Consider the following 25,853-nt stretch of genomic DNA (forward strand, 5'->3'; position numbering starts at 1 on the left):
TAAAATTAATTTCCTCAATAATGTTTTACACTTGATAACGAGTGGATAAAGCATAAAAATATTTATAAAAATTTTATCAATGAGAGTGGAACTTTGTTAATAAGCACAAACGATCACCCAATAAAACTGGGTACTAAAGTGAGGAAGTGAATGGTTGGTTGCCTTCAGCATGTAAGTACACACACGAGTTTTTTTCCTCTTGGCGCGTGCGACTGTATTTCGTGCACTGCTTCATGATCAAATATTTGTTCTACACTCTTTGAGCTGTCTCGTGACAGAGGGTCGAACGCGATGAACTCCGACAACCTGTCCTTATCCCAAAAGTACGTGAAAGCGTCGTACATCGCGCAGGCGAGTCAGGCCATCGCGGCCCATGAATCCAAGATCACTCACTTGCTGGAGCAGGGGCGCTGTCCCGACGACGGCTGGGACGACTCCACCATCGAGATTCTTCTCCAGAACCTCTCTCTTATGGACAGCAACAATTTCCTGGGCAACTCGGGCGTGGGCGAGCGGGAAGCCCGCATCGCGTCCCACCTGGTGAGCCGGCGCCACTACCGGCTCGGCCACGGCATCGGCCGTTCGGGAGACATCTCCGAGACGCAACCGAAAGCTGCAGGTTCGAGCCTAATGAACAAGCTGACGAACTCCATGGTACTCCACGTTCTTCAAACTATGGGAGTCCCGGCCACGAGGGCCTGCTTCGTCGTCCCCATGGCGACCGGCATGAGCCTGACACTGTGCATGCTCGCGTTCCGTCAGAAGCGACCTTCCGCCCGCTACGTCCTGTGGTCGCGGATCGACCAGAAGTCGTGCTTCAAGTGCATTCTCACCGCGGGCTTCGAGCCTGTCGTCATCGAGGGCCTACTCGTCGGCGACGAGCTTCAAACGGACGTGGCGGCGATGCGGGCGCGTCTCGAGCAGTTCGGAACCGAGAAGGTCGCCTGCGTCCTCACGACAACGTCCTGCTTCGCGCCGAGGTCTCCCGACAACCTCGAAGATGTCGCCCGGCTCTGCAAGGACTTCCAGGTGCCGCATCTGGTGAACAACGCGTACGGGGTGCAGTGCACCAAATGCATGCACCTCATCCAGCAGGCGTCCAGGGTCGGACGCCTCGACGTCTTCGTGCAGAGCACCGACAAGAACTTCATGGTTCCCGTTGGCGGTGCCGTCATCGCGGGCTTCGACAAGGAGCTAGTCGAGACAGTGGCGAAGACGTACCCGGGCCGCGGGTCTGCGACCCCTACCATGGACCTTTTCATAACCCTCTTGTCCCTCGGAATGAAGGGCTATCTCAACCTCCGAAACGAGCGCAGGGAGGTGTTGAAGTACTTGACGGACAAACTAACGGAGGTCGCGGAGAGGCACGGCGAGCGCGTCCTCAGCACGCCCAACAATCGCATCTCGGTCGCCATCAGCGTGACGGGGGAGAAGGTCGGCGACGTGACGGGCGTCGGGGCCATGCTGTTCACGCGGTTCGTGTCCGGGGCCCGGGTCGTCTCGAACCAGGGATCCAAAAGGCTGGGGCAGGTGGACTTCGAGGGATGGGGCTCGCACTGCGGGGCTTACCCGACGTCGTACCTCACCGCCGCGTCCGCGCTGGGCGTCAGCAAGAGCGATGTGGACGTGTTTGTGCAGCGACTGGACAAAGTTTTTGCTAAGGTGCAAAAAGTACAGAAGGAAAAGTGTCTGCCCGCCTTAGGAGACAGTAACAACAAGTAGAGGCCTCTTATTATTTTTTTGGCATGTGGAGTTTTTTCTACTCGGCTAGTCTACAACCATTGCCAGGAGATGAACGTCTTGAAAAACTTTATTTTTAGGGAGTGTTGGCACCGGTGTCTGAACAGTTTTCGCTTCTGCAGAGCATTCGCAGCTTCAAGAATTGCATACCAAGGATATATCTAGTCTGCCACTTGTCTCTGTATATTTCCTTAATGTGAATCCTCCTAAATTGTCGGTTTATCCCAGCAAGCTGCAAGTTTCTTCAGAGGTCGTATCCACCTGCTGGAATTGGACACGCTGCAAACTTTTTTTTTGTCTTTGAATGGTATCATGCCAGTTAAAGAAAAGAAGTGCTTCTAATTTCTTGCAGATGTCACAATTTGAAGTCTTGCCAGCAAAATCCATACACCCCAAAAATATACTTCAGAAAGCATTTGCAATGCTACATCCAGACACCAACCTTTTGCACAAATTTCACACTTTGCAACTGTTTGGGGCTTGACAGAGTTGCATATTCGTTTTGTCATAAATTAATTCTAGAAAGCAGCACTCTTTTACATTCCCATCACGAGGAAGGCGCCCTCACGAGCCCACAAGCACGTTCGATACTCCTAGACGTAGTATTTACCATACTTCAGATGCACTCCGTTAAAAGTTCTATACGATATTAAATATTTTTTTCAACAAGCTAATCTGTTGCCAAAATGCATCACTGTACAATGGTAACTGACGTGGGAAAATGAATATACCAGTCTTTTAATGACCACCACAAGGTTATCAACACGGTGGAGTAACGACTCTGAAATACAGAAGAATGTAAAGGTTATTGGCGATACACGTTGGCTTAGGTCGGACAATGTGAAACCGGGTACAAGAGCTCTCACTGGAGGCGGGGCTCTTATACCCAGTTTTGCATTGTCCAACCTAAGCCAGCGCTGCGATCCAATGGCACCAATTGGGCAGCGCCAAAAGTGCATCGTCATGGCGCTCATCTTCGTTTGCCATTAGGGTCTAACCCTAACCGCACAAACAAGTATGCAGAATCGCACTGCAGCATGATTGGTGTGGTAGCAAACAAAAAAATTAATTGGCTCCATCGTAGCGTTGGTTGTAATCGGACTTGGCAAGAAGTGGAGTGTAGAACTTGCTAGCAAAGGCCAGACAACGTTGCAACTTCCTCCACATTGAGTGCTTGTCATGACAAGAGTGCCAATGACTTCGCACAACATTACAGGAAAGGCTAGCAGCTCAGAAGACAGCCAAAATGAGGCTACTGCGCAAAAAGTTCTACAAGTTTGTACGAGGCATCTTCCCGTCGCTCCAGTATGCAGACCACCACAAGGCCCGGAGGCGGCTCAGCCTGATTTACCTGTTCGCCACCTGGCAGCTGTTTGGCGCAACCATCTACTACATTTATCAACGCAACATACCTCAGGACAACAGTGAACTCACCCCAGGTGGGCAGCGTACACTCGTCACTCTCTTAAATATCCGAGAATGTCTTGCATCGCTAGGTGCTCGAGCTGTTTTGAGCGAAGCTGAAGTGCTACCAAAGTACAAGAGCTTGAAGTTGACAGCATCTATTTAAGTGAACTACTTTACAAAGTGCAACATTAACATAAGGCAATTTTATTTTTTGCAATACTGTTTAAAATTTTTAACCATGATGATAGTTAATTGGCGTTCCCCTCCAGTAAAAGCTTCTTGCCTTCAGAAATGCTTCAACTATGTGTGCACATGCAGGTGAAGCATGCTGGAAGGCAATGAGTATATGCCCTGTGCTCTGTCGGCGACTACAATTACTATGCTTGTCCTCCCATTCAACGTCTTTTGGTACTGACAAGTTCACAGCAACGATTGCTGTTATGCGACAGGAGTCTCCTACAGACGTTCGAGTAAAAAGTAACACGTCCCCCATAGCAGCAGTGGGTGGCAAAGTGACTGTGGTTTCTTGTTTGTATCTTTTCAGCGGAGCGCTACGTTACGGCGGGTGTCAGAGGAGACAAGGCACGAATCATCTCCCTATCTCCTCGAGGCATAGTGCAGGACCGGATAATCTCGGAGGAAGAGATGAAAGAATTGAAAATGAAAAAGCAAAGCGAAGCTGCTCAGAGTGCCTGAACTTACCTAGAAAGGCCTTCGGCACTCCCCTGTATAGTAGAAGAATGATGTGCGACAACATGCTCAAGAGAATAAATCCCAGCCGCCAACATTCTGGAAGTTCTGTACAAGGTTTTATTGACATTCAAAGCTTGCAACACTTGCAAGAAACGCACAGTCATTCAAGAACCCTGCATCAACAACACTTGCACTGGTCAACCACTACAAAAACTGCATCCCTGTCCCATAAAAAAAAAAAAAAAAGCGTCAATACTTTGTTCCTTGTTTTTTTTGTTGAGCGAAGAACTCCCGTTTCGCAGCTACTGTGTACAAATACTGGCAGTTCCAGTGGCACGAGTAAAAAAATGTAGGAAAGACTGATAAAAATTCACTAAAAAATTCTTTCTTCCCCCGTTGAAAAGTAAGCCACACTTGCGAGAGTAAAAAAAAAAAAAAATGTAAGCGTCAAAGGCACTATAGAGAGCAACGATGAGTCCCCCCCGCATAGGCTAGAGGCAACAGAGGAAGAAATGCACGCATTCTGTCGGACACCACCGCCCGTTACGTGTGCAGAACGGACAGCCGCCAAAGGACGCGACCAGCGCGCCCTTCGGAGCCGTCGGCAGAGGCACGTTTGCTGGCTGGTTTTGTGTGGGTCCAAGATGGCGACTGCCGGGGGGAACCCCCGGGCGTTTGGCAGCTGCGACGACAAGCAGAACTTGGCAGAGGGGAGTCCTGTCCTTGTGACTAGCATCTGTGGCGTCCCTCGTGTATCTTGTTTCTCTGCCGGCCAGGGAGCAGTCATAACTGGGAGTGACAGGAAACAATATTACCAGCCAAAACTTTGGAATGTCCGCCCTAATTCGTCACGACTACGGCCAACTGAATGCGCTACACTTCGGAGCAACGACCTGGTACTCGAAATCCTGGTTTGCCAGTTATCTGAAACTTCGACTGAAATTGCAAGGAACTGTTTTCCATCCTCAAACAGTCTGCAACGGATCAAAACTATAATTCCCAAGCTTTCTGACACTGCACCTAAAGCTTGAGAAGCCGGTGTTTTTAGAGTCTTGAAGGTCGACACAAAAATAGAAAATTCATTTGACGCTTGATATCTCCCTTAAAACAAATGTTTCAGCTTTTGCTTTCAAACGACTGAAGGCATTTGAAAGCAAAAAGCTTTCAAGGTTTTGGAACATATTCGGTCTTGCGACCACCAGTGGCGTAGCCAGGAATTTTTTTTTCGGGAAAGGGGGGGGGGGGGGGGGGCTGGGATGGTTACGACTTGGGTTGTGGAGAGGGAGAGGGTCAAAATGCATGTGTTTCTTATAGGGTCGGCTAGATTTGGGGGGGAGGGGGGGAAGAGGGGGAGGTAAAACCTCATAAATCCCCCCTTCCCCTCTCCCCCGGCTACATGCCTGGGGACCACCTATTGCTAAGGTCAAAACGCACCAAGTGCACAAACTCAGAGGTGTAGGCAGAGGGGGTGTTTGGGGGGTCAAAACCCCTCCTGAAATGTCAAAGCTAACCCCCCCCCCCCCCCCCCCCCCCCCCCCCCCCCCCCCGGGCCAGCTCGCTTCGCTGCTCACGCAATCGGGTTTGCACGGAGCAATGGGGGAGTGCGGACCATCTCCAATTTATATGCCTTTGGGAAAATTGTTTGTAGGGTAGAAAATACTCGAATTATCATAATATTGCTTAACTAATGTTAATTCGATGAGATGCGGAACTTGATCTCAGATATATAAAGAATGGATATTTTTCGAAACATTTGTGGGGTGAAGGATGGCAATTTCAAGGCGAAGTATAACTATTTTCACTGAAGTACACAGCTCAATCAAACCAAAGAACATAATAAAACAAACACACGGGGATAATGGAAAACAATGTCTGTGATGCAAGGAATAAATGTATTGCAAAAAACAATTGCACTGTAAGCAACGGGAGGTGCTGCGATCACGCACAGCTTTTGTCATCAGAATAGAACATTTGCTATATCCCCCAAGTGCCCCGGCCCACGCTAAAAAAATCATGGGAACGGTGTTCCTTCAGTCCCTTGGTGATCGGCGATTTTGACCCATTTTTGGTTACACAGGTTCTGAGCGTAATTCGGAGTCACCCTGAACAAGCGCCTGATATACCCCAATGACCTGTCGTATCGCTTTTAAAATTTGTCCTCGATGTCAGCGTTTTTGATACAGTGCATGCTCTCCACCCTTCAACCTGGCTGGGCTGCAGAAATCTTACATTATTATCATGCTGATATTAAGTTAGAAACGCTAAAAATGCTATAAACAGCCCCGCGGACTCGGAGCTAAATCCTGGTTTTGTTGTGAATTATCGGCTTTTTAAGCAATTCCTGCTCAAACAACAATCACGAGAATGATAATATTGTAAGAGATTTCTGCAGCTCAGGCCAGGTTGAAAGGCGGATCGCATGCGCAGTATAAAAAATGCTGACGATGACAAGCAATTTTAAAAGTGATAGGACAGATCCTCGGGGTATATCAGGTGCTTGTTCAGGGTAACCTCGAATTACGCTCAAAAACTGTGGAACCATGGAGTTGGTCCAAAATTAGCAATCACTAGGGAGCTGAAGGAACACCGTTCCCATGATTCCTTGAGTGCGGGCCGGGACGCTTGGGAATACTGCAAATGGTCTATCACGTGCTTTCAACTAGAAACTGCCACGAGTAAAAAGGTAACTGTGAATAGTTATGTTGGAAAGCAATTTACAGGTTCTCCTTATCATCTCATCTATGCCAAAAGCCTACATATTAGAATGCAGCCGCCTGCGTTCACGGGAAAAATATCCAGGACGTCCTCCGCTTGTGCTTTAAAGGAGCTGTGCAACAATTTCAGGGCTTTGCTTAAATAATTGTGGAAGTTGATGCCTGACACTTCTGAAGTGAACTACAGAAAGTAGATTTTGCCTGGTCACTTTAGCTTTTATTTAAAAAAAAAAAATCCAGGTTTCTGCCGCCTCTCAACTCGTACATCGTCTTGCGGGTCACGTGTGCAGTGACGTTGATGGGGTAGGCGCGGGGTTCCGGTAAAGTTCTCTCTTTAGAGCCATCAGTGAGAACTCAACTGCTCGCGACCGCGTGACCACGTGCTGGGGGGGCGTCGCGCGAACAATATGGTGACAGGAGGAAAGTCTCATCCGGGTCTGGCCGTACCCGTCCGGCCCTGTCGCCCTGTCCCCCTCCCCCTCCGGCTTCTGGCGGTTGTTCACGGTAGCAGATAGAGCCGACGTTTTTGTGGACCTAGGATAGATGGTGCCACTAAAGCTCCGTATAATAAAAGTCTTGTCAATGATACCAGGTTTTTGACGCATTTATATTTATGTTGGAACGACAAGATTTATAGAAAAGTTAGCTTTCATTGAGCAAGTATTCGCACAACTTGCTATCTTTCTACAAGACCCCCCCATTGATGTCATGCCATGAGATTCTCATGGCCGCCGCTCGCGGCTGCAGGTCGGGGAATATTCTAAGTTTTGCCACGCTATTACGCGGCGGAATCGCAACATTACGATGAAAGGAGGTGCGTTTTCTGTCACTTGTGACAAGGTGAACAATATCAAAAGCAGAAGATGCCAATTTTTTCAACGCTAAAATTGTTGCACAGCTCCTTTAATGTCGCGGTGAAGATTCAGAAGCGCTATACCTCGTTTCGGCTGAACTCCAGACGCAGCCGATGCTACAAGCGCGAGCTCCGGGCTTTCAGCATCCCTGCCAAGCACGCCTGCTCTCGTGCAGTGCAAGCACTGTTCAGAGTCACATTCTCGCACTTGTAGCATCGGCTGCTTCTGGACTTTAGCTGAAACAAAGTATAAACCGAGCTGTCGCTCATTCGAAGTGGTAGCTCTCGGGTATGTTTTCAACCGTCGTAGTAAAGAGAACAAGCGCTCAATTTCCGCCCTTTTTAAGGGCAGAGTCGCTAGGATCTTGAGGGGACGATGGACGTTCTGAAATAGGGCCTCCAGACAGAGGGCGACCGCCTGTATACCGCCGACATGATGGGTGCTTCACGTTTCTCTTTCTTGCATTGGACGCCTAAAACTTCCCTATTTTTGGCGAAGTTTCTCTCACTTTGCGAAAATCGTCACTCACGGATGCGACGAAGTCCGTCTTGCTTTCCGCTTTGTATGTCGAGGTGGCGACCGATGCAATTCCTTATTTGATGAATGTTTACGTTGCACAGAACGTCAGAAACTCTGAAGAGACAAGCCTTCATATTCCTACTATGCATAGGCGCAAGGGCAGTCAAGTTCCTTTCCACGTTCGATGCATAGTTTCTGTGTGGTGCGTCGTGTCATTTCTCCCACCGACGAAATGACGAGTTCGGACTGACGACTTCTCATCTCCCCGAGGATATGCTGCTGCTGCCTTTGGACCATGCTGCAACATAAAGTGGCCTAGCAAAGATAAAACTCTTTCCTTCGGCATCTGGTCCTGTAGCACGCATTTGTTAAACTTTTAATTGATCATAGGTTTTGATTTTGTGATTGCTCAGAATCACCATTGCCCTAAATATGAGCTCCTAGTGTTTGTGTGTGGTTGGTAGCTCCCATTTTTCAGCGTCAATTTTTTTTTTGTTGCTTAATTTTTTTTTTGTGAAAGTATTTTGTGTTTTGTCTGGCCTTCACGAGTTGGTAATGCAGTGCTACCTTACTTAAAAAGCGGTGGAAGTTGTGTGCTGTGAGGAAGTTTTCAAAGTTGGTGGGCTGCAAGTATGACGACGGTAGAACAATGAGCCACCACGCCCGTATTCCTGTAAATGAAGCCTTCTCCTTTTTTAAAAATGACAATGCAGCTTCACCAGTTTTATCTTAACAGCGCCTCCCTAATTTTTGCCTAGGCATCTGAGTCGGCGAGCTCATCTTGCGTGATTGGGGAAGGGGGGGGGGGAGGAGAGGAGAGGAGAGGAGAGGAGGAGGAGGGAGGGGGGGATGCCATTGAACCCCTCCCGAAATAAAATCCTGTTTACGCCACTGCACAAACTGTTACAGGAACAAGGGTCTGGAAGAAAACGACTATAGTAGGGGTGGGGGGGAGCCGTGGTCAAGTGTGTTAGCGCACTGCAGCTCCAACCACGTGTTGTGAAAGCTCGTGCTCATGGGTTTAAACCCTACCCCTGCCAGTATCGATCTGGACGAGCATCGTACTGCTCGGCGGTCATGCATCACAAGTGCATGATGCAATTTAAAGACCCCAGGCTAGCAGTCGTACTGCACTGGCTAAGTTTCTCATCCACAGCGTAAACTAGTGTCGCCACACCTCAAATTTGGGGGTTTTACGTGCCAAACCTACGACGGGCATCTGGCACGCCCCAGCGGAGGACTGAGGATTAATTTCGACCACCTGGGGATCTTTTGACGTGCAACCGAAAGCTCGGTTACACGGCGCTTCCTCCGCAATAAGCCTCCGTGATATTGCGGACACCTCGGTCGGGATTCGAACCCGCCGCCTGGGGTGTCGACACACCTCAAAGGCAGACTGCTTTACGCTGTCTAAACACAAAGCACCCAATATATCTGCATTAATTAACCTATAGGAGCTGCTGATGCAATAAAACTATGAACACGAAGACACCCAAACTTTTTGATCTCGAGGAACCTCTATCTGTCTTGGATGGCACCCGAGGAAGCTTTCCCGACTCTAGAATTGATGCTGTAAAGCAACACAAAATCCTACAATCCTTGTAAAAAAAAAACAAAAAAACAATCAGCCTTTCCACTCTCGTGAAGAAAGAAGACCAGCGGAGCTGTACTCGATACACTGTGTGCTTCTTCGCTGTCTGTTTTTTGCACCGTTTCCTACAATGAATTCCCACCAACCACCCACCTATCCATTCTTCTATGATAGCTGGAAAGGTTGCTGCCATCTACAAGCGACAACGGAAACCATACTGGTTCTGTGCTTGCCACCGTCGCTTATAGATGGCGGAAGCTGTCCATGTAGGTTTGTGTCGACATACCAGGCACGATCCTGGGGAACTTAGCCCTTAATGGCTCTGCTGTAAAAAAAAAACTATCGCATTGGGAAGCATTTTGCACATAGTTATACATCATTGAGTGGCTCAAATCTGCTAAAGTAGTGCAGGAATTGGAAAACCACTTTACGTACAGTAAAATAGCGGGCAAGTGCCCGCTCAAAATTTAGAGATAATCGCGACAAAATGGGGGATGGGCCTATGTCTGGTCATCAATTTTACATATCAATCGGGGTGTTTAGCAAATTATTATTTTGAAGTTCCCCGACTTTTCCAGGTTTTTCTGACAATTTCAGGTGAAATTCCCTGACCACTGTATGCTCTTATATATTTAACCGCTTCGGTTAAATATATAAGAGCATTACAACACAAGGCAGAGAGCATATTGAGCGCTGTGAAGATAATTTTGCACGGGCTTAATCCAACTTGCATATTCTGATATATTCGGGTTCGTCGAGTAAGGATTAAATGAGCACTTTCTTGCCACCGACATCGTCAGTGAAGAGGTCACTTCCGGAAACACAATGAAGACCACTGTCCTCAACCACACACGTTCATAACCAAATGGCAGCATGGCTGCCAGATGCACACTTGCGGATACTTTCGACTTAAGGCATGGATTGGATTGGGGTCAGCGGATTTCCTATTTGGTACTAGATCTAGTAGCTCTAACCTGGATCTAGCCTAGTGTCACGCCCTCAATCCAATCCAAGCCAAGCCAAGGCTTCGACTGGATTTGTCGGCTGTTCCCTTTGCATCGAGTAGCACACACTGAACACCGGGTGAGCAGAGCCCGCGTTCCGCTCTCAGCATTTATTGTAAATTTTTATGCCCCCAAGTCCTCAGGTCTTTGCTCAGGGCACTTGATGGCGCTTCCGGCTCATTTTCCCTGACTGGGCTCGCTTTTTGACAATATCCCTGACAATTCCCTGAATTTTGCCGGTTATTAAAATTTCCCTGACAATTCCCGGTTTTCCCGGTCGCTCGACACCCTCATCAATGTACTGTGCATATTTTCTCAGATCTTACAAATTTGGGAATGGGCGCTTAGTGTGGAATGGGCGGATAAGTGGTAATCTACGATAGGGGCAGGGATGGTCGAGGTAATTTGGAATATCAAGATCCCCTGAGGGTGCTCTGGGGATCCCCTGAGGGTGCTCTAAGGATCCCCTGAGGGTGCTCTGGGGAACCTATGGGTTCTTAGAAACCCAGTTTGATAACCCATGGTGTACAAGACGAGGAGAGTCCGAGAGGTCACCTTGGTGAAAGCCTTGCGGCCCTTGGCCACCCTGCGACGCTCCATCTCCCTGGCGATGGCGAGGCGCTGCATCTCGTAGCCCATGACTATCTCCTCCAGTTCCTGGCGGTAGAGCCTGTTCAGGAACGCCTGGTAGCACTCAAGCTCGGGCAGCTTGAACAGATTCCACTGCAGAGACACAAGGTGGCGCCGGAGCAAGAGTTAAAAGCCGGACGTTGCTAGTTGGTTTTGCGTTCAAGAGAAGCGCTGTAAACTCTGTTGCGAGTCGTAGCAAGAGGAGCAAGGGTTTTGCGAACAAGTAACTTTAAGTACCTGCACGTGGGTGACTGGAGAAATTTTCTGAAGACTGAAGCATAGATTTTGGAGTCTTTAAATACAAAACCTGCAACATGTTGGAGCAGCTGTAGTCACCACTCACAAGCCGAGGGTAGCAGGGAGGAGCTTCAGTTGCCCTGCCTCCAGCGTGAGCTTCCCGTCTTCGACAATGCTTCAGCAACTTGGGCACCTCGAGCACGCACAGCCAAAGCACGGTGGAAGGCATGGAGGTATGTGCGAGAGGCTGGGTTCAGGGTAAGCTCCTCCCACCTCTTTCCGCTTTAGCAGAACGAATGCTGGAGAGAAGGTGACCTCCCTTCCTGCATTTGCTCTGCTAAAGTAGAAAGAGCTGAGAGCAGCTTCCCCTGAACTGTTTACCTTTCACCAACTATAGAGCGCTTTGAAGAACTTAGGTTCACTGTTCAGAGAAGTTTAGCAAGCAAACCTTGTTCCTCATTATAAAATACAGGTGTGTTAGGATACTGTGCAAGCCTATAAGCCAATATGATAGGGCAAGTTGGTTCATCATTAAAAGTACAAACAGTGCCACAACATAGAGCAAAAGAAGAAAGAGAAACACTAGCTGGTGTTTGTCTCCTTTTACTCCGTCAGTGTCCTTGCGCCATTTGTGTTTAGAAGACAAGCCAACAATGCAATTTTTTTACACGCACTAGTAAAATATGCTAGCTCTAGACCCGAGTTACACGGTGCTTACACTGCGATAGGCCCGTGCAATATTGCGGGCACCAAAGGGAGGGCGTAGGACAGCGTAGGCTTTAGAACTGAACCCACAGAGGCAGCCGTGGCACTCATAGACTAATACCAAGATGGTGCTGACCTATTTAAAACACCTGCAGTTTTTGCACGACAAATTAGAATAATTGCAATTAATAATCATGAATTAGTGTATAACAGATTCAATAAACCTACCTTTCAGATTAAGGCGAGCTTTCTTTGGCCACCATTTTGAACAATACTAACCATTATTGCACCAGTATCAAAGATTTCTGCACACATATGCATGTCAGTGGCTCTCGCGACTTCACTTCAATTTATATAAAAAAAAATGTTCTCCTAATTTGTGACCACAATGTGCTACAGCGGCAACCCCAATAATGCTCCGCGAATTTGTAGCCTTTAACTTTTTCAAGTAAGAAAAGCAGCAACACCAACGTAACAGAAACTACAATTCAGCAACAATTAATCTAAACGAAATTTCAACTAATATTCCACTTACCTTGAGTTTGTGATCGGACTCCTTCGGTGCTCTCGAGTAGACGTACAACCAGTGTGGTATCTCTGAAAAACCAGACGAGAGAGCAACTAAACACGACCGCCAGAAACTTCTGCACTGCACCTACACAGGTGCAAAAGTGTACATGACTTTACGAACAAGGCTAGGCTAATACGAATAAAAAATGTACAAGATTTACACGCTTTAAATTATTTTCGCAACTCCTTGCCGAACCTGTTTATGAAAGACTCCAGAAATACTACCTGTCGGGGCACCTTCAATGCAAAACAGTGAAGCTTCGGAAAAGTGGATGCTGTTGTGGGATAGTAACTGATTATCTGCCCGTTGGGGTGCACATCAGAAGGCTGGTTCGCACGTTTGCATTTGATCGACCGCAATACGTCTGCTTGCGACCACTTACGACTAGAGACTAAACTGGCACCATTTATTGGTTACCTGTAAAACACAACCCCGTCTGCACACATTTCACGCATGGTTCTTCCGACCGTGAGCTCGAAATATAATTCTAACAATGTTACAAGCAACAATTTCATGCCGCAGATGAGTGAATCGGCCCTGGGGCTCGTCAAAGAACTTGTGTGCAGAGTGCGAGAGCGGACTTGCCTTCCGTCAGGTAGGGGTTGGCAGGCACCAACACGCTGTGCTGATGGAAGTTTGTGTGCCTGGGAGGGGGGGGGCGGTGTCTGGCCACCCGTGGGGGGACTGCTGCCGCTCTGGCCGTACTGGGTGGCGCAGGGGTGCTCGTACTGGGCCTGCTTGGTGATGTGACTGCAAAGAGGACACAATGATGCCGCCGTCGAGCGTTGGACATGCGAGAGACGGGCTTTTGGCCGTAGCGGAAAGGGAATGAGCAGCAGAGGGTGGTAACGCACCACAGCTTCAAACATGTGGTGCGAAAGCTTAGGATCCTAAGTTCGATCGCCACTACGGCCTGTTCCGATCTGGATGAACATCGTACCGGCGTACGGTCGAGTGTCGCTGCTGTGTGATTCACGTTAAAGACTTCGAGGCTAGCAGTGATACTGCACTTGCTAAATTCCTTGCCTATAACGGAGACAGCAGATGCCCATTGGTACTGACTCGCTTCAGCCCATCAAAACACACACAGAACACAACTGATTTACTATATCGTGAACTAATCTGCACAAAGCAGTCTTCGAACAATTCTGTCCCGAGAAGGGTTCGAAGGTACTGATCAGTAGATCTTTTATACCCCTCATCGCCAAGATGAAGCCATGAGACCTCCATTCTGCTGTGCTCGTTTTCGCCCTTAAGAACCGTAGTAAAAAGAAGTCTGACTTCTCTCAGAGCATTTCTAACTTCCCCCTTTATGTGGAGAATTAACATCAATGTAAATGCATTTTAGATTCCCGTAATGTACCGAGCATTTGCCCATTCTGCAAGAGCCCACTCCTCAATTTTGTAATATACAAAAAATACACAAACACCATATCTTTAGACATTGATGACATCAAGAGCGACCATCCCCCAGTTTAACATGATCATCTCCAAATTTTAAGTGGGCCATTGCTTGGGATTTCACGGTAGGTGCATGTTATCTTATCAAGACATACGGTTTCAAACACCAAAAACATAGCTTTTTTCCTCCAACACCCAATGCTTGTAAGAACTACTTCGAGTGGCATATGAACAATGCGCAAAACTTGCCTTATACGGCGGTAGCTGTTAGTGCCCCTCCACAGCAAGAAATGCTTGTGTACGAACACAAAACCCCGCTCTACAGCAGAGGCACTCCTCTCCCTCTCCTGATCGTTCCTCACATTTGGCAAGGCTTTCTCCCCCCCTTTTTACCCCCGTAGGCCGCCGCTGTTCCGAAAAACCCACGCGATTGCAAAACACCCACGTGGTCGTGCTGTGTGGATACGCTCCTTCGCTACCCACTGCCGCTGCCCAGGTTCCTCTACGGAACGGCTCGCGTACATACTACTTTCGCTTCTTCCACCGCAAGCGCGGCGACAGGCGCCCCCCACTCTGAAAGAGCGTTCCAGCCAAAGAAAGCATGTCTCCGTGTCCTTTTCCAGCATATCCAACGTCTCGCGCAATCGTTTCACCAAAGCACACACCTCCTCACGCGTGTCTCCTACATCCATTCCAATGAAAGCAAAGAACCCACTGCAAACATTGTAAAGCACACTGATTGAAATGCCAATCTCCTTCAACGTGCCTTTCCACAACGCGGCAGGACACTTTGTGTGATCGTTCGCAATTTTTGCTTGAGGCGACGAGTGTAGTACCAAATTATGGCATTTTACTATGCACTATAGATGCCCGACATTATGCCATGACAAGGAACTGGGGAAGTAGCCAAATACATATTGCAAGCCCATTGTCAAATGCAGTGTGAGACTCAATAAGGTGTCTTGGTGGCTTCATCCTAGCCTATTCATACCACTATTACAAACATAATAAATTTATTGGTAGATTTGAGTGTTTTTTTTCTTGGTATTTTAACATATCTGTAAGCATGAGCCATTACTGACTACACCAAAAACCAGTTGTATCCACCAGCAGATTCTTAAAGAAGGAACCAGTGCTGGAAGCAGTCTTGAGAGCTCTCAAAACATGGTCTGGGCAAAGGCTGAAAACATTATCTCGGTTGGGTATCCAGTCACTAGATACGCCCAGAGATTACTCCATTCCTTTCCTAGTTTAGGAGCTGCAGGCATTCCCATACTTGAGATAAGATTCAAACAAGATTCAAGGGCACGCCTTCTTGTTTCGACAGTTGAGCAAGCAGGACCGACAAAAGATGACTAAGCGACACCAGACACTGAAAATGGCAGATATATCCTGGACTTCAGATTTTATGATTGTTCGGTGCTTTGTAGGGCAGAAGCATCTTTGGCCGTAATCTGCCACATGTTTTGCGAGTTCACATAGTGCCGCTTCTCTCAATAACATACCGAAACAATATTTTGAACTGGTCAGTGAGACCTACGGAAAAAGCAATATATTGAAGCAAATAATTTTTGGCAACTCTTGTCTGTGCACAGAAACGGAGTCACCGCGAAATATAAATAAAAAATGCACCCTTAGATTCTTGGAGCTTTTAAGATTGGTAAATGATTAATCTATGGTGCGTCCTGAGCTGATGCTTTTCTGTGCTATTGAACCAATCATTTTTGTCTTATATAAATCTATCTGGTTTTTGTTTGCTTGTTTTTATGGTGCATGCCATGTACCGCTTCGAGCTATTAGAAGCACTACTGTCTCTTTCCTGCCAAGCGTGCTCATGCCTGGCCAAGAGAACCTAAAAAATCTCAATGCCGGGGCATTCGCCGACGACGGTGGCATTTGCGCAGTTGTTGATTCATTGACTTTCTTGAGCACTGTTAATGACCTTGTTTTAACTTTTGCAAGGATCCTATTTCCGTTAATTTTGTGCCAAAAAATGTTAAAAAAAATTGATTGCACAATTGTATTGCCTTATGGTGCCAATACATAGCATACCACTCCAAGTCACAAAACCTTGTGCCTGCGAAACATTCCCCAAACCCAGACTCTTCAAAATAGTGAAACATTTAGCCCACAAAACTAAAGTAATTTACAGTAACCACACCCATTTTCACTTCAACAACAAGTAGCAAAAAGTTTTGACTTCTTGTGCAGAATCACTAATTTCTTCCTGTGCTGAACTAAGATACTTGCATGTGCATTTAAAGGGGCACTGAAGTGCGTTTTGGGATCCTTGTTTTATTATCATAACACAATCTACAAGCTTCAATCATTCTAAAAATCCCAAAAATTACATTCATGCGTGGCCGATTTGCATATTAGAAAAGTGATTGATCAAAGCTTCCCACACTTATGATCGGGCTTGTCCACGCGGGATCCCATCGCTCTTGAGTGACTGACAGGAGCCGTCATTCGTTCGACAGTATTCAGCAAGGTCCAAAAGTGCCGTCTGTCGTTCTGTGCCGATGGCGAGAGTTCGGAACATTAATCACTTTTTTGATATGCAAAGCGGCCACGCATAAATGTGATTTAGGGTTTTTTAGGATGCTTAGAGCTGGTATATTGAGCTATGATTATAAAACTAGGATCTCAAAAGGCACTTTAGTGCCCCTTTAAGGATGCATCAAATGCAAAAAGCATAGTTTTTTTTGCTTCCAACAACCAGATCTTGTAAGAACCACGCACAATGTATACACACTTTGCTTTTGCCCCCGAAGTGACAAGGAGCATAAGATCAAAATTTCTCAATCATGACCAAAAAAAAGGTGGGCCCTCACTTGACGTAGTAGACACCGTGGTCGGGGGAGTCCACCCTCTCCCAGCCCGTGGGCAGGCCCTCCTTCTCGTACGGGTGGCTCCAGTGGGTCGTCTTAGTGTTATGGTCGATGAAGTAGCGCCGACCGCGCATCGTGTAGTCCACCGTCCAGCCCGGGGGCAGCGCCAGCTCCTCAGACCCCCCCGCGGCCAGCCGCGGCTGGGACCCCGTGCTGCCCCCGCCCATGGCAGTAGGAAACCTGGCAATCGGAGCGCGAGAAAGAAGAAAACGCTAGCGTCGGCTCGAGGTTGGAGCGACGACATCCGACGGAGCCCCACGTCGTCCAAACCTTGCCTTCACAAGCCAAAGAGTAAGCGGCCAAATACCTCTCCGGCCACACGAAGTGTGCGCCACCACCGGTGAACTGCATCACATACCAGCGCAACGACGTCGCACCAGGTGCGTTCCCTTCCCTCTGCCACGGCGACAAACTACTCACTCCACCGCCAGCGACATACTTGGTCGTGGCGGCGATTGTGCACCACCAATCGGCTGGCACTGTGGGCAATATATGGCTACTGCCACACGAAAGCACCACGGTCAACATCCATTAAATAACCCTGCGACAGTATAGCGCACAAAAGAATGCTGCAACTGAACCTGCACCTGACAGCTACCAACAATGAAATAGAAAGTAACCCAGAAGAAAATATGCAGGTGGCAGATGGACAGACTTTCGGGTGACGACGCTGCTTCACGGAGAAACTGGACGTACAATTTATGGCAAATTGCTAGGCAATTATGTTGCATACGTAAAATGTTCTAGCCTCACAAACGCTTATAGACACTCCAGAGTTTCCAAATGCTGGACGCCTACGTTCACGGGGCTCTTCATGAGAGTTTCATGCATACCACGTGTAGCCTCGATGGTCGTTCCCACAATGGAGCGATACTACCGCTAATCGGGCCGATGAACCTGGTGATCTTTCAGAGCCTTCCACACTCTCGAGCTCCTCTCCCTCAGTGCGCAGAGGTGATTGAGCTCATCCTTGCCTACCCCTCTGGTCACGCGACCTCCTCGTCAACCAATCGGAGTCGGCCACCTCACTTTTCCTCTCCCACCCGTCCACCGCTGGGTGTCGAGCCTCACGGCCACGCTTCTGACTGGGATTCACGAAAGCCGAACGCCTAGCCAAAGACGTTTCGTGCCATAAACCAGACAGTGCACACGGCAATGTAATTCCTCCTGCCAGCTTCATTTTCATGAAAACTGCCCCATATGACGACGATTCACGTAAAAAAACACAATCTTGCCTCGTTACAGGCCGCTCACACCCCATTCTGCAAATCTCTCAATCCGTCGCAAACGGGCTGCATGGTAACGAGACAATGCGGAGGGGACCGACGAACCTCTGCAGAGAAGTGCTGGTCCCGCCAGCCGCCATGCCCTGTGGTAGCGCCTTCAGCTGCTGGTGGCTCGACGCCGCCGCAAGCATGGGCGCCGAGACAGGCAGCGCTGAGCCGTTGCTCACAGATGCTGGGATCAGCTGGCTCGAGCTGAAGATGCCCGGCGTGTAAGACACCACCGTCGTGGCGGAGACGGCAGCCGTCGACGGCAGCTGCGGCCCGCTACCGGCTGCAGGCGAGTGGCAGCTCGTGTTCACTGCACCGGGAAGAGCACACCTGTAGTTCACAGCAGGAAACTTTTTAATCTCGAAGGTCTGCCTCAAAGAGAGGCCGAGAAACCCCTCTCTTCTGCAGATCAATGCAATGAAGCAGTTACGAAGCCTGCGGACGTAAGCCGGGGCTCTTAAACTTTAAAATTTCGAGGTACACCTGCCGGTCTTCTTGGTATTAACATTGTATGAAGCAATGTAGAAGACAACCTACCTTGTAAATGATAAGGCACATACTAGGCAGTGTGTTGGCTCATGGTTATGCATCAATTGGTGGCTCAAATGTGTCCGAGTGGTGCTTAAAGGCCGACCTGCAAAATAGTCTTCAGTCGGGAAGAAAACCGGTTTCCAGTTTCCTTCTCATTATTTCCTCTTGCACTCTTCTCTCCTCTACTTCCCCACAGGAGGAGGTCTCAGAGTTACTTCCCACAGAGAGGAGGAGGGTCTCCCTCTTTCTCGAAGGAAAACGAGGAACCGAGGGAGAGTTTCCTCCTTTCTGCTTGTTGGTAGACTAGAAAATTGCATTGTGACATCATGTTTTTAGTTTGTGTTGCAACTAGCTTTTGGACCTGCTCGGACCCGAGATGAAACAAAGTATGGTGCTGATGGAATGTGAAAGTTCGAGAATATGACGTTTCCCGGATCAAAAGATAAAACAGAAAAACCGAAACTTCTCTATGAACTGTCATTCCCCATGGCCTAATATTTGTCGAACCATGAAACGAAAAAGTGGGCACCTGTGGCATTTCAGCGAAGAAAAGCTTGGCGACAAAGAAATCCATATCGTCTTCCTTGCTGACATACTTGTGTGGTGCTGCCCCTCTTCCCATATAAAGGCAGCTGGTTTATGTAGTCTGTCCCACAACAAAACAGCACTTGGAAACACTCCGCCTGTCCCTATCTGGGTGAAATCAACTTCCCACTCCACCATTGACTATGTGCGTACCCGACACCCTCGTGATGTGCGGAGGTCCGGAAGCGTGCAGGGGCCTCTCCATGGGCTGCTGCTGCTGCTGCTGCAGCTGGGATGCTGGGGGGGCCATTGCACCCTGCTGCTGCTGTGCGTACTGCTGCCGCTTCTGCTGGTGATACTGTTGGATCTGGAAGTTCTCCTCCTGGAAGAAGGAATCTCCAGGAGGTCCTTCCGACGACGGGGAGCGGTCTTCAGCCTGAACCGGCTGGGGATACTGCTGCTGCTGGTGGGTCTGGTCCACTAGAAAAACCCCGAGCAAAAAGCGCAAAGTGAGAAGGAACGCTAGGCAAGCCCAAAAATTAACCATTGGGCTACAGTCTAGACTGCAGCAAGTGGAACTTGTTCTGTGTTGTTAGTGCTCACAGACTTGCTTAGCTTGCAGCTTGGTCATGGAACTGATTTTGATGGGATTCAGCTGGATTGTCTCATTCCCAGCTGGATCCAACTGGGACCAGTTACATAACCCATCTGCAAGTGGACTGATTTTTTCCTGGGCAGGTGAAAATCAGTCCACTTGCAGATGGATTATGAAAATGATCCCAGCTGGATCCAGCCAAGACTGGTTCCATCATCCAGTCACATGCTGAGCAAGTCAGCGAGCGCCAGCAGCACAGAACGAATCCCAAAAGGAAACATTGGGCCGTAGTCTGTTGCAGGTTAAGAAAAGAAGGTTGAGCTACTCGCACAGCCCTCCCTCTTTCCACTTTAGCAGAATGAATGCTCAAGAGGTGAGTGGAGAGAAGGAAAGCACAAATCGTGGTGAGAAGAGGGCTTTGTGGGAGGGGAGGGGGGGGAGGTGGCTTGTCCTATTACTCTAAACCTGCAACAAACTATAGTTGGACAGACATAGCAACAACAGAAACGCTGCTGTTTACAGACACAGGTAAAAGTGGACGGCACACAGATGGCGCTCGTCTTGTCTGCTTCTACTGATCCTCGTCAAATGCGCTAGTAGCGTTTTTAAATGAGCTGCACCATTTGTCAGTTCCTAAGAGTGGAAACTGGAGCCTCATGAATAACATACCACTCACAATAATTAAATCTCTCCCCTCCAGATCTAACTTGGACAGTAGCAAAAAATTGTGAGCACAAGCAGGAACTGTTAGAGGGCTGCGAAATTTGGCTTCTGCAGTTTTGCACCCTGGCAAGGCTTCCAAGACAAAGGGAAGTTCTGCCAGAGCTGTCACTTGCGGTAGGGAGACAACTTGGCTAGTATAGTACACCCACTAACCTGGGGTCTCTCTGGGCATCACACACACTAGAGATTGCAGAAATGCAAGCTCTTACCGTGGCCTTACGGCATTGGGCATGGCCCAATATATATTGTTGAGTCGCGAGAGCTAAAGAAACCATACTGAATGCTTGGTATACGACAATCATAGAGTGAAATATCACTTGAACAATCTCAATTGAGGAAACTATTCAGATGAATAAACTTATTGCAAATTCCCCAGAAAAACCCTATGCGGAGTGCAAGTTCATCTGCTTCTTGAGCAGGGGTTGCGGTGACGTCAGAATGCCGAGCTTTCATTGGCTCTGATGGATGGATAGTGGGTAGACCTTGATGCTACCTGCCTTGAGATCTACCCACTATCCTTCCAATTGGAGCCAATCAGAGTTCGGCGTCCCAACGTCACCGCAACCCCTAGCTGCTCAAGAAGCAAAACGAACTTGTGCTCCTCATTGCGTACAATGCATTCAGATGACTGAACCTTCACTTAAGGCAACCTTTTCTTGAGTTCTCTCAAAGTATGCTCAAGCGGTATTTCGGTATATTGCACGACCAAAGAGGTGCCTGCCTTCAAAGAAAGGTCCTGAGCCCTTGCGGTGCATCAAGGGGTCCAGGCTGAAGGGCGGTCGGGGTCCGACGTAGGGGTTGATGTAGTGGTGTGCGTGGAGTGGCAGGGAGCCCTGCTGGGGCGACATCAGCACCACCTGTTGTGGTACCAGCTGCGGCAATGATGTTCCCGGCCTTGGAGTCACGCTTACTCCCCTGCAAGAGCAAGTCACACGTGCGGACTCGGAAGCTCAACGATTCCGTCCTGGTTGATTCCAAATTTACGCGACAAATTCTGCTCATAAAATCTCAAGTCTGAGTGGACAGACCTGTAGGTACCCAATGGCTTTTCTGAATGCACTGGTTCTCAAGGACAGACACCAGAAACAATTTCAAAACTTTTTTCGTTCTGAAACTGGCTGCTGCCCAATTTTTCTCCCAAATTTAAAGCAAATATTTCTTCACACTATGAAGGGGACGACAATGAGCGCAAACCAAACTGTTACATTTAAACAAAATGTTGCATTTGCCATCCTACTCTTCTTAGTGTTGACCAAATGAGAGCAACTAACATCAATTAGAATCAAAGCCTGTGCACTCTAATTTAATGTCATCACAGCGAGATCTAGCGAAAACAAAGATTGGACGTAGGTCCAATCTTTGTGCGCCAGCGTTAAGCTGGGCTTCAAGTTCAATTAACGCGTCAGGATCGGGTCCAGTAGCGGAGTTGGTGCCATCTGACTGCGACGATTTTGATTATTCTAGGTAAAGTTGGTGCAGCATAGAAAACAGAATGCAGGAGGCAAAGAGGGCCAGCATAACCACTGATTTTTGTTTACATCTGATATTATTTAACAACTAATTTCTGTAACTCTTGGACTTTTTGCATCACTCAAACTATTTACGCCGAGAGTGTAGTCGACAGTAGGCCAGCATATCACCTGGTTTATACCTGTTCGTGATTAATTTTGTAATTATTTTTGTAATTTTTGTAACTCTTGGACTCTGGTGTATTAGTATTATTCTCCTTTTCTTTGTCTTCTATTCATCTGTTTTCCTTTTCTTTTTCTTTCGCCTTCCCCCCTTTGCCTTGTCTTTCCCCTTTTCTTCCTTGGCAACCTATTCCTTGGGGTCGAAGAAGAGGAAGTTTGAAATACAATTCAGTTGATAGTTCAGCGCTGTGTGAGTGTATTTTTTTGTGTGTTTGGATTTTGAATAACTGTCTACTTGCGCTGGTTCGTAATGAGGCAAAGAGGGGAGTAGAGAGCGGAAAACGACAAGCATTAACACTAGTGGTTTTGAGAGAAAAACTGTGGAATAGAACAAGGCAAGAGCAGAGAAGGAAACCAGATGCAAAGTTAATAGTGTTCATTTTCCGCCAAGGTAATGAAGTTGTCATCGTCAACTTTGAATGCAACTATACAACGTCTGCCGCCAAAGTTTCCTTGCAAACGAAACTAGGCAATGATTTTGCAATATTTTCTTACTTCTTAGCATTTAATATCAATCTTAGAATCAGTACGCGCTCACCGACGTCTCTGTTTAAACTTCACTCTTACGGGGCAGCCCAAGGGCATGGGAAGAGGGTGGATCTCCAAACGGTACAGCTTACCCGACACTGCTCGACGTGGTGTGCCCGGTCTTGGGGGAAAGGGACGGCGGCCCCTGGTGGGGGGGCACCCCTGGGCCGGCCAGTGGCTGGCTGGGCGAGGCGGACCGTAGAAAGGGACCCAGTGGGCTGCCGTGGTCCTTGCCGCCCCCCTGCCCCACCGGCATTGGGGGCGCAAGGCTGGCAGCTTGGGAGGCCCGGTTCTGGCAGGCCCGGGCGCACTTCTCTGCCAGGCTCGCCGGTTCGGAGGCGCCCGACTCAGCCTCGTCTTCCAGGGACCCTTGGCTCGTGCGGTCCTTGGCAGCCGTCCACGTGTTCACAACTGTGGGTGTATGAGACTGTGCTGTCACGTCGACCCATGTTCTCTTGCATACCTATGAACACTCCTTTCCATAGCAAAGTTGGGAGAGAGTAAGAAAGTCTCCCCTTGGTTTGGCAAAGGCAGTGGTAACACAGCATGCAACTGCGCTACTTTCTCAGAAGTTAACGGAGCGTGTGGAAAGCAGAACAATTGGAATGCGGTAGTGCCGAGCAGAGCCCTGGTGCCAGCTTGTGGCAGAAGAGAACCAAACAGCCTAACTACCTCAACCCATTGCAGCTAAGTGAGCACGTCTAACGTAGTGTACCATTTTCCTCCGCTCTTCTGTCACTCTCTCTTGTGCTCTTTCTCTTGAGAAGTCTGGAGCATGCTTGTTTCATGGAGCAGAGTGTTACTATATGTATGAACACGCTAAGTTTTCTCTTCACTGGGAGTAACACAGACGCACTCGAGGAAGGCGTTCGGCGGGCACTGGCGTCCAGAGGAGACGAGAACTGCGTCGGCGTTTGGCTGGCAGTCTGCACGTCGACTTCCGTACCCGCTTGGGCAACAGAAATGGTTAGGTGTTCTTCGGTGCGAAAATTATATTATATTTATGCAGGCTTAATATACACACCGAAACCATTGCACAGCTTTTGGAACACACCAAACCCAAACCACTGATAGGACAGTTCCATGAAACATATTTGCTGCTCAAAATTTTACTGGTCGATGAACTTTCGCCTTATGTTTTTCTATGCAAAGAGGCAGCACGTTCCAGGTTGCTCTGGACCCCAACATCCACACACAAGACGTCGTGTCCTGGACTAAGGCAAAGGACGACTGTGAAAGTGTTGCAGTCCATCCCCTTCAGTCGACCTGATACGGCACCCACTTTTAGGTGGAGTCCTACCAGCTGCAAGCCATGCTGCAGTGCAACTGCTTGATCCAGGGCATTAACAATAAAGCTTGCAAGAGGCCCCAACTGTGATCTTGCTGCACAAGCTAAGATAAACTAGGTTAGCATATCAAGATGGCTACGCCCTTGTGGAAAAGGTGTATAGAGTCGGCCCAAGCTTTCATCAACACCCTACAATCCCCTGCACTGCGCGGTGCATTGTGTGGCCGCCGGATGGCTTTGAGGGATTTTACAGAAAGGTTCATCCCAGACGACAAGGTGATCTGAAAGTTTGTAGCTTCGAACGGAGCTTCCGCTACATAGCAGAGACTCCTCCGAAAGTTGTGTGGAAGGAATTTGTAACTAACAGGTAAGTGAAGCGTTATCTCTAGCACTGTGGGGAAAGCTTTGAAGTAGCTTAGGCCCTGGTTTGACGAGTTTTAGATTCTGATTTGGGACATCCGTGCACCTGAAGTAATTCAGGATACAACCGATTCAGCAGTCTTTTCATTGAACACTGTGCCAAACCAACGAGCAGCTGGCATGCCCCAGTGGACAGTGGAGGAGAGAATTAGTTCAGAGCTTGCAGTATTCTTAACCAAAGTCTAGCCTGGGTCAAATTACGGGCACCTCGGCAGAGACCAGAACCAGTTAACCAGACAGCAGTAGACTTGTTTTTTGTTTTGGTTGGACAAACATGCAACATTTCCCCCTGAAATCAAATGCTGTGGTGCATTGCCTTCTTGTCAATTACTAGACAAATGACAACTAGTGTCAACAGACAAATGATGATAGTCAGCATTGCAGAGATGAAACATAATAGGCTGGCTCCAAGCATGGCAATTAATAATAAAGAACCATCCCTATGAAACTTTGCAATCCCTTTCAAGCTCTGCCTCTATGCGTTACTAAGATTTAAGTTGCACATTGGATGATGCACATACTTACTTCGGGTTCAGACAGAACAAAACAAAACCCTGGCATTGGTCCATGTCTGAAGGAAATCAGAGCAGAAAAAAATAAAATACCACTACCAATGTGGTAATGTTAAAAAAAAAAATGCATCGGTACAAACCTGGCAAGTGAGGTGGTGTTTCCTTCTTGACGTACTTCCCCGCCACGCCATCTCGTAAATACTTGAGGTCTTTCTTCTTCGATAACATCAGAGTGCCGCTGGGCCATTATGGGAAGGCCATGATCTTCTGCACATGGGAAGGAATGCGCTGTGGTTTCGCTCGCTGGCTCTCATCACGAAGAAAGTTGCGGTAGACACTACGGGGGAGCGAGCTTTTCACGACTGCTGAACACGAGAAGCGTGCTGACGAGCGGTCGACAGATAAAACGCGTGAAACTGGACACCCGGCCGTTATCCACTAAACTGGTAAATGAGAGTTCACAAACACACACACTAAGAAAGTAAGTTCATAAACTCCCGAGCTTGCGTTCAAGTTGCAACACAATTTTATAAAGAGACGTAAAACAGCGAACTAGGGACGCCGGACACGAGTGAGAAGGGAGATATGCATCAGCAGAACCTCCTACATTTTCAAGGTTCGCGGTGTAAAAGGCTCTCGAACCAAATTTAAACCACCGCAGCGGTCGGGGCCACCGCGACTTCCGTGGAATTCAACAATGCGAAAAGTCATGCTGTGAAAACGTACCGAATCAGTCACGCTCTTCTAGTCTTTGCGTGCAGTGAAATCGCGACAGCTTTCAATCTTTTGACATCACAAGGACGAATTAA

At 48.2% G+C, this 25,853-nt stretch overlaps 2 protein-coding genes across 2 annotated transcripts; one reads left to right on the forward strand and one right to left on the reverse strand.

The window, feature by feature from the left end:
* The first annotated feature begins 153 nt into the window (after positions 1–153).
* Positions 154–3,946, forward strand: LOC8034651 (O-phosphoseryl-tRNA(Sec) selenium transferase). Its single transcript, XM_002410151.5, has 3 exons — positions 154–1,662; positions 2,957–3,179; positions 3,692–3,946. Exons 1-3 carry the CDS (start codon positions 292–294, stop codon positions 3,841–3,843), a joined length of 1,746 nt encoding a protein of 581 aa, XP_002410195.3. The 5' UTR covers positions 154–291; the 3' UTR covers positions 3,844–3,946.
* On the reverse strand, positions 3,944–25,286 carry LOC8034650 (scaffold protein salvador). The gene is given in 11 exon segments (XM_002410150.5): positions 3,944–4,629; positions 11,078–11,245; positions 12,630–12,691; positions 13,251–13,323; positions 13,325–13,415; positions 16,901–17,137; positions 18,289–18,541; positions 19,501–19,767; positions 21,327–21,520; positions 22,917–23,235; positions 25,185–25,286. Coding segments are annotated over 11 exon segments (1,758 nt in total). The 5' UTR covers positions 25,273–25,286; the 3' UTR covers positions 3,944–4,623.
* Positions 25,287–25,853: the final 567 nt, after the last annotated feature.

This window comes from Ixodes scapularis, unplaced genomic scaffold, assembly GCF_016920785.2.
Source record: "Ixodes scapularis isolate PalLabHiFi unplaced genomic scaffold, ASM1692078v2 PGA_scaffold10__122_contigs__length_95168666, whole genome shotgun sequence".
NCBI lineage: Eukaryota > Metazoa > Arthropoda > Arachnida > Ixodida > Ixodidae > Ixodes > Ixodes scapularis.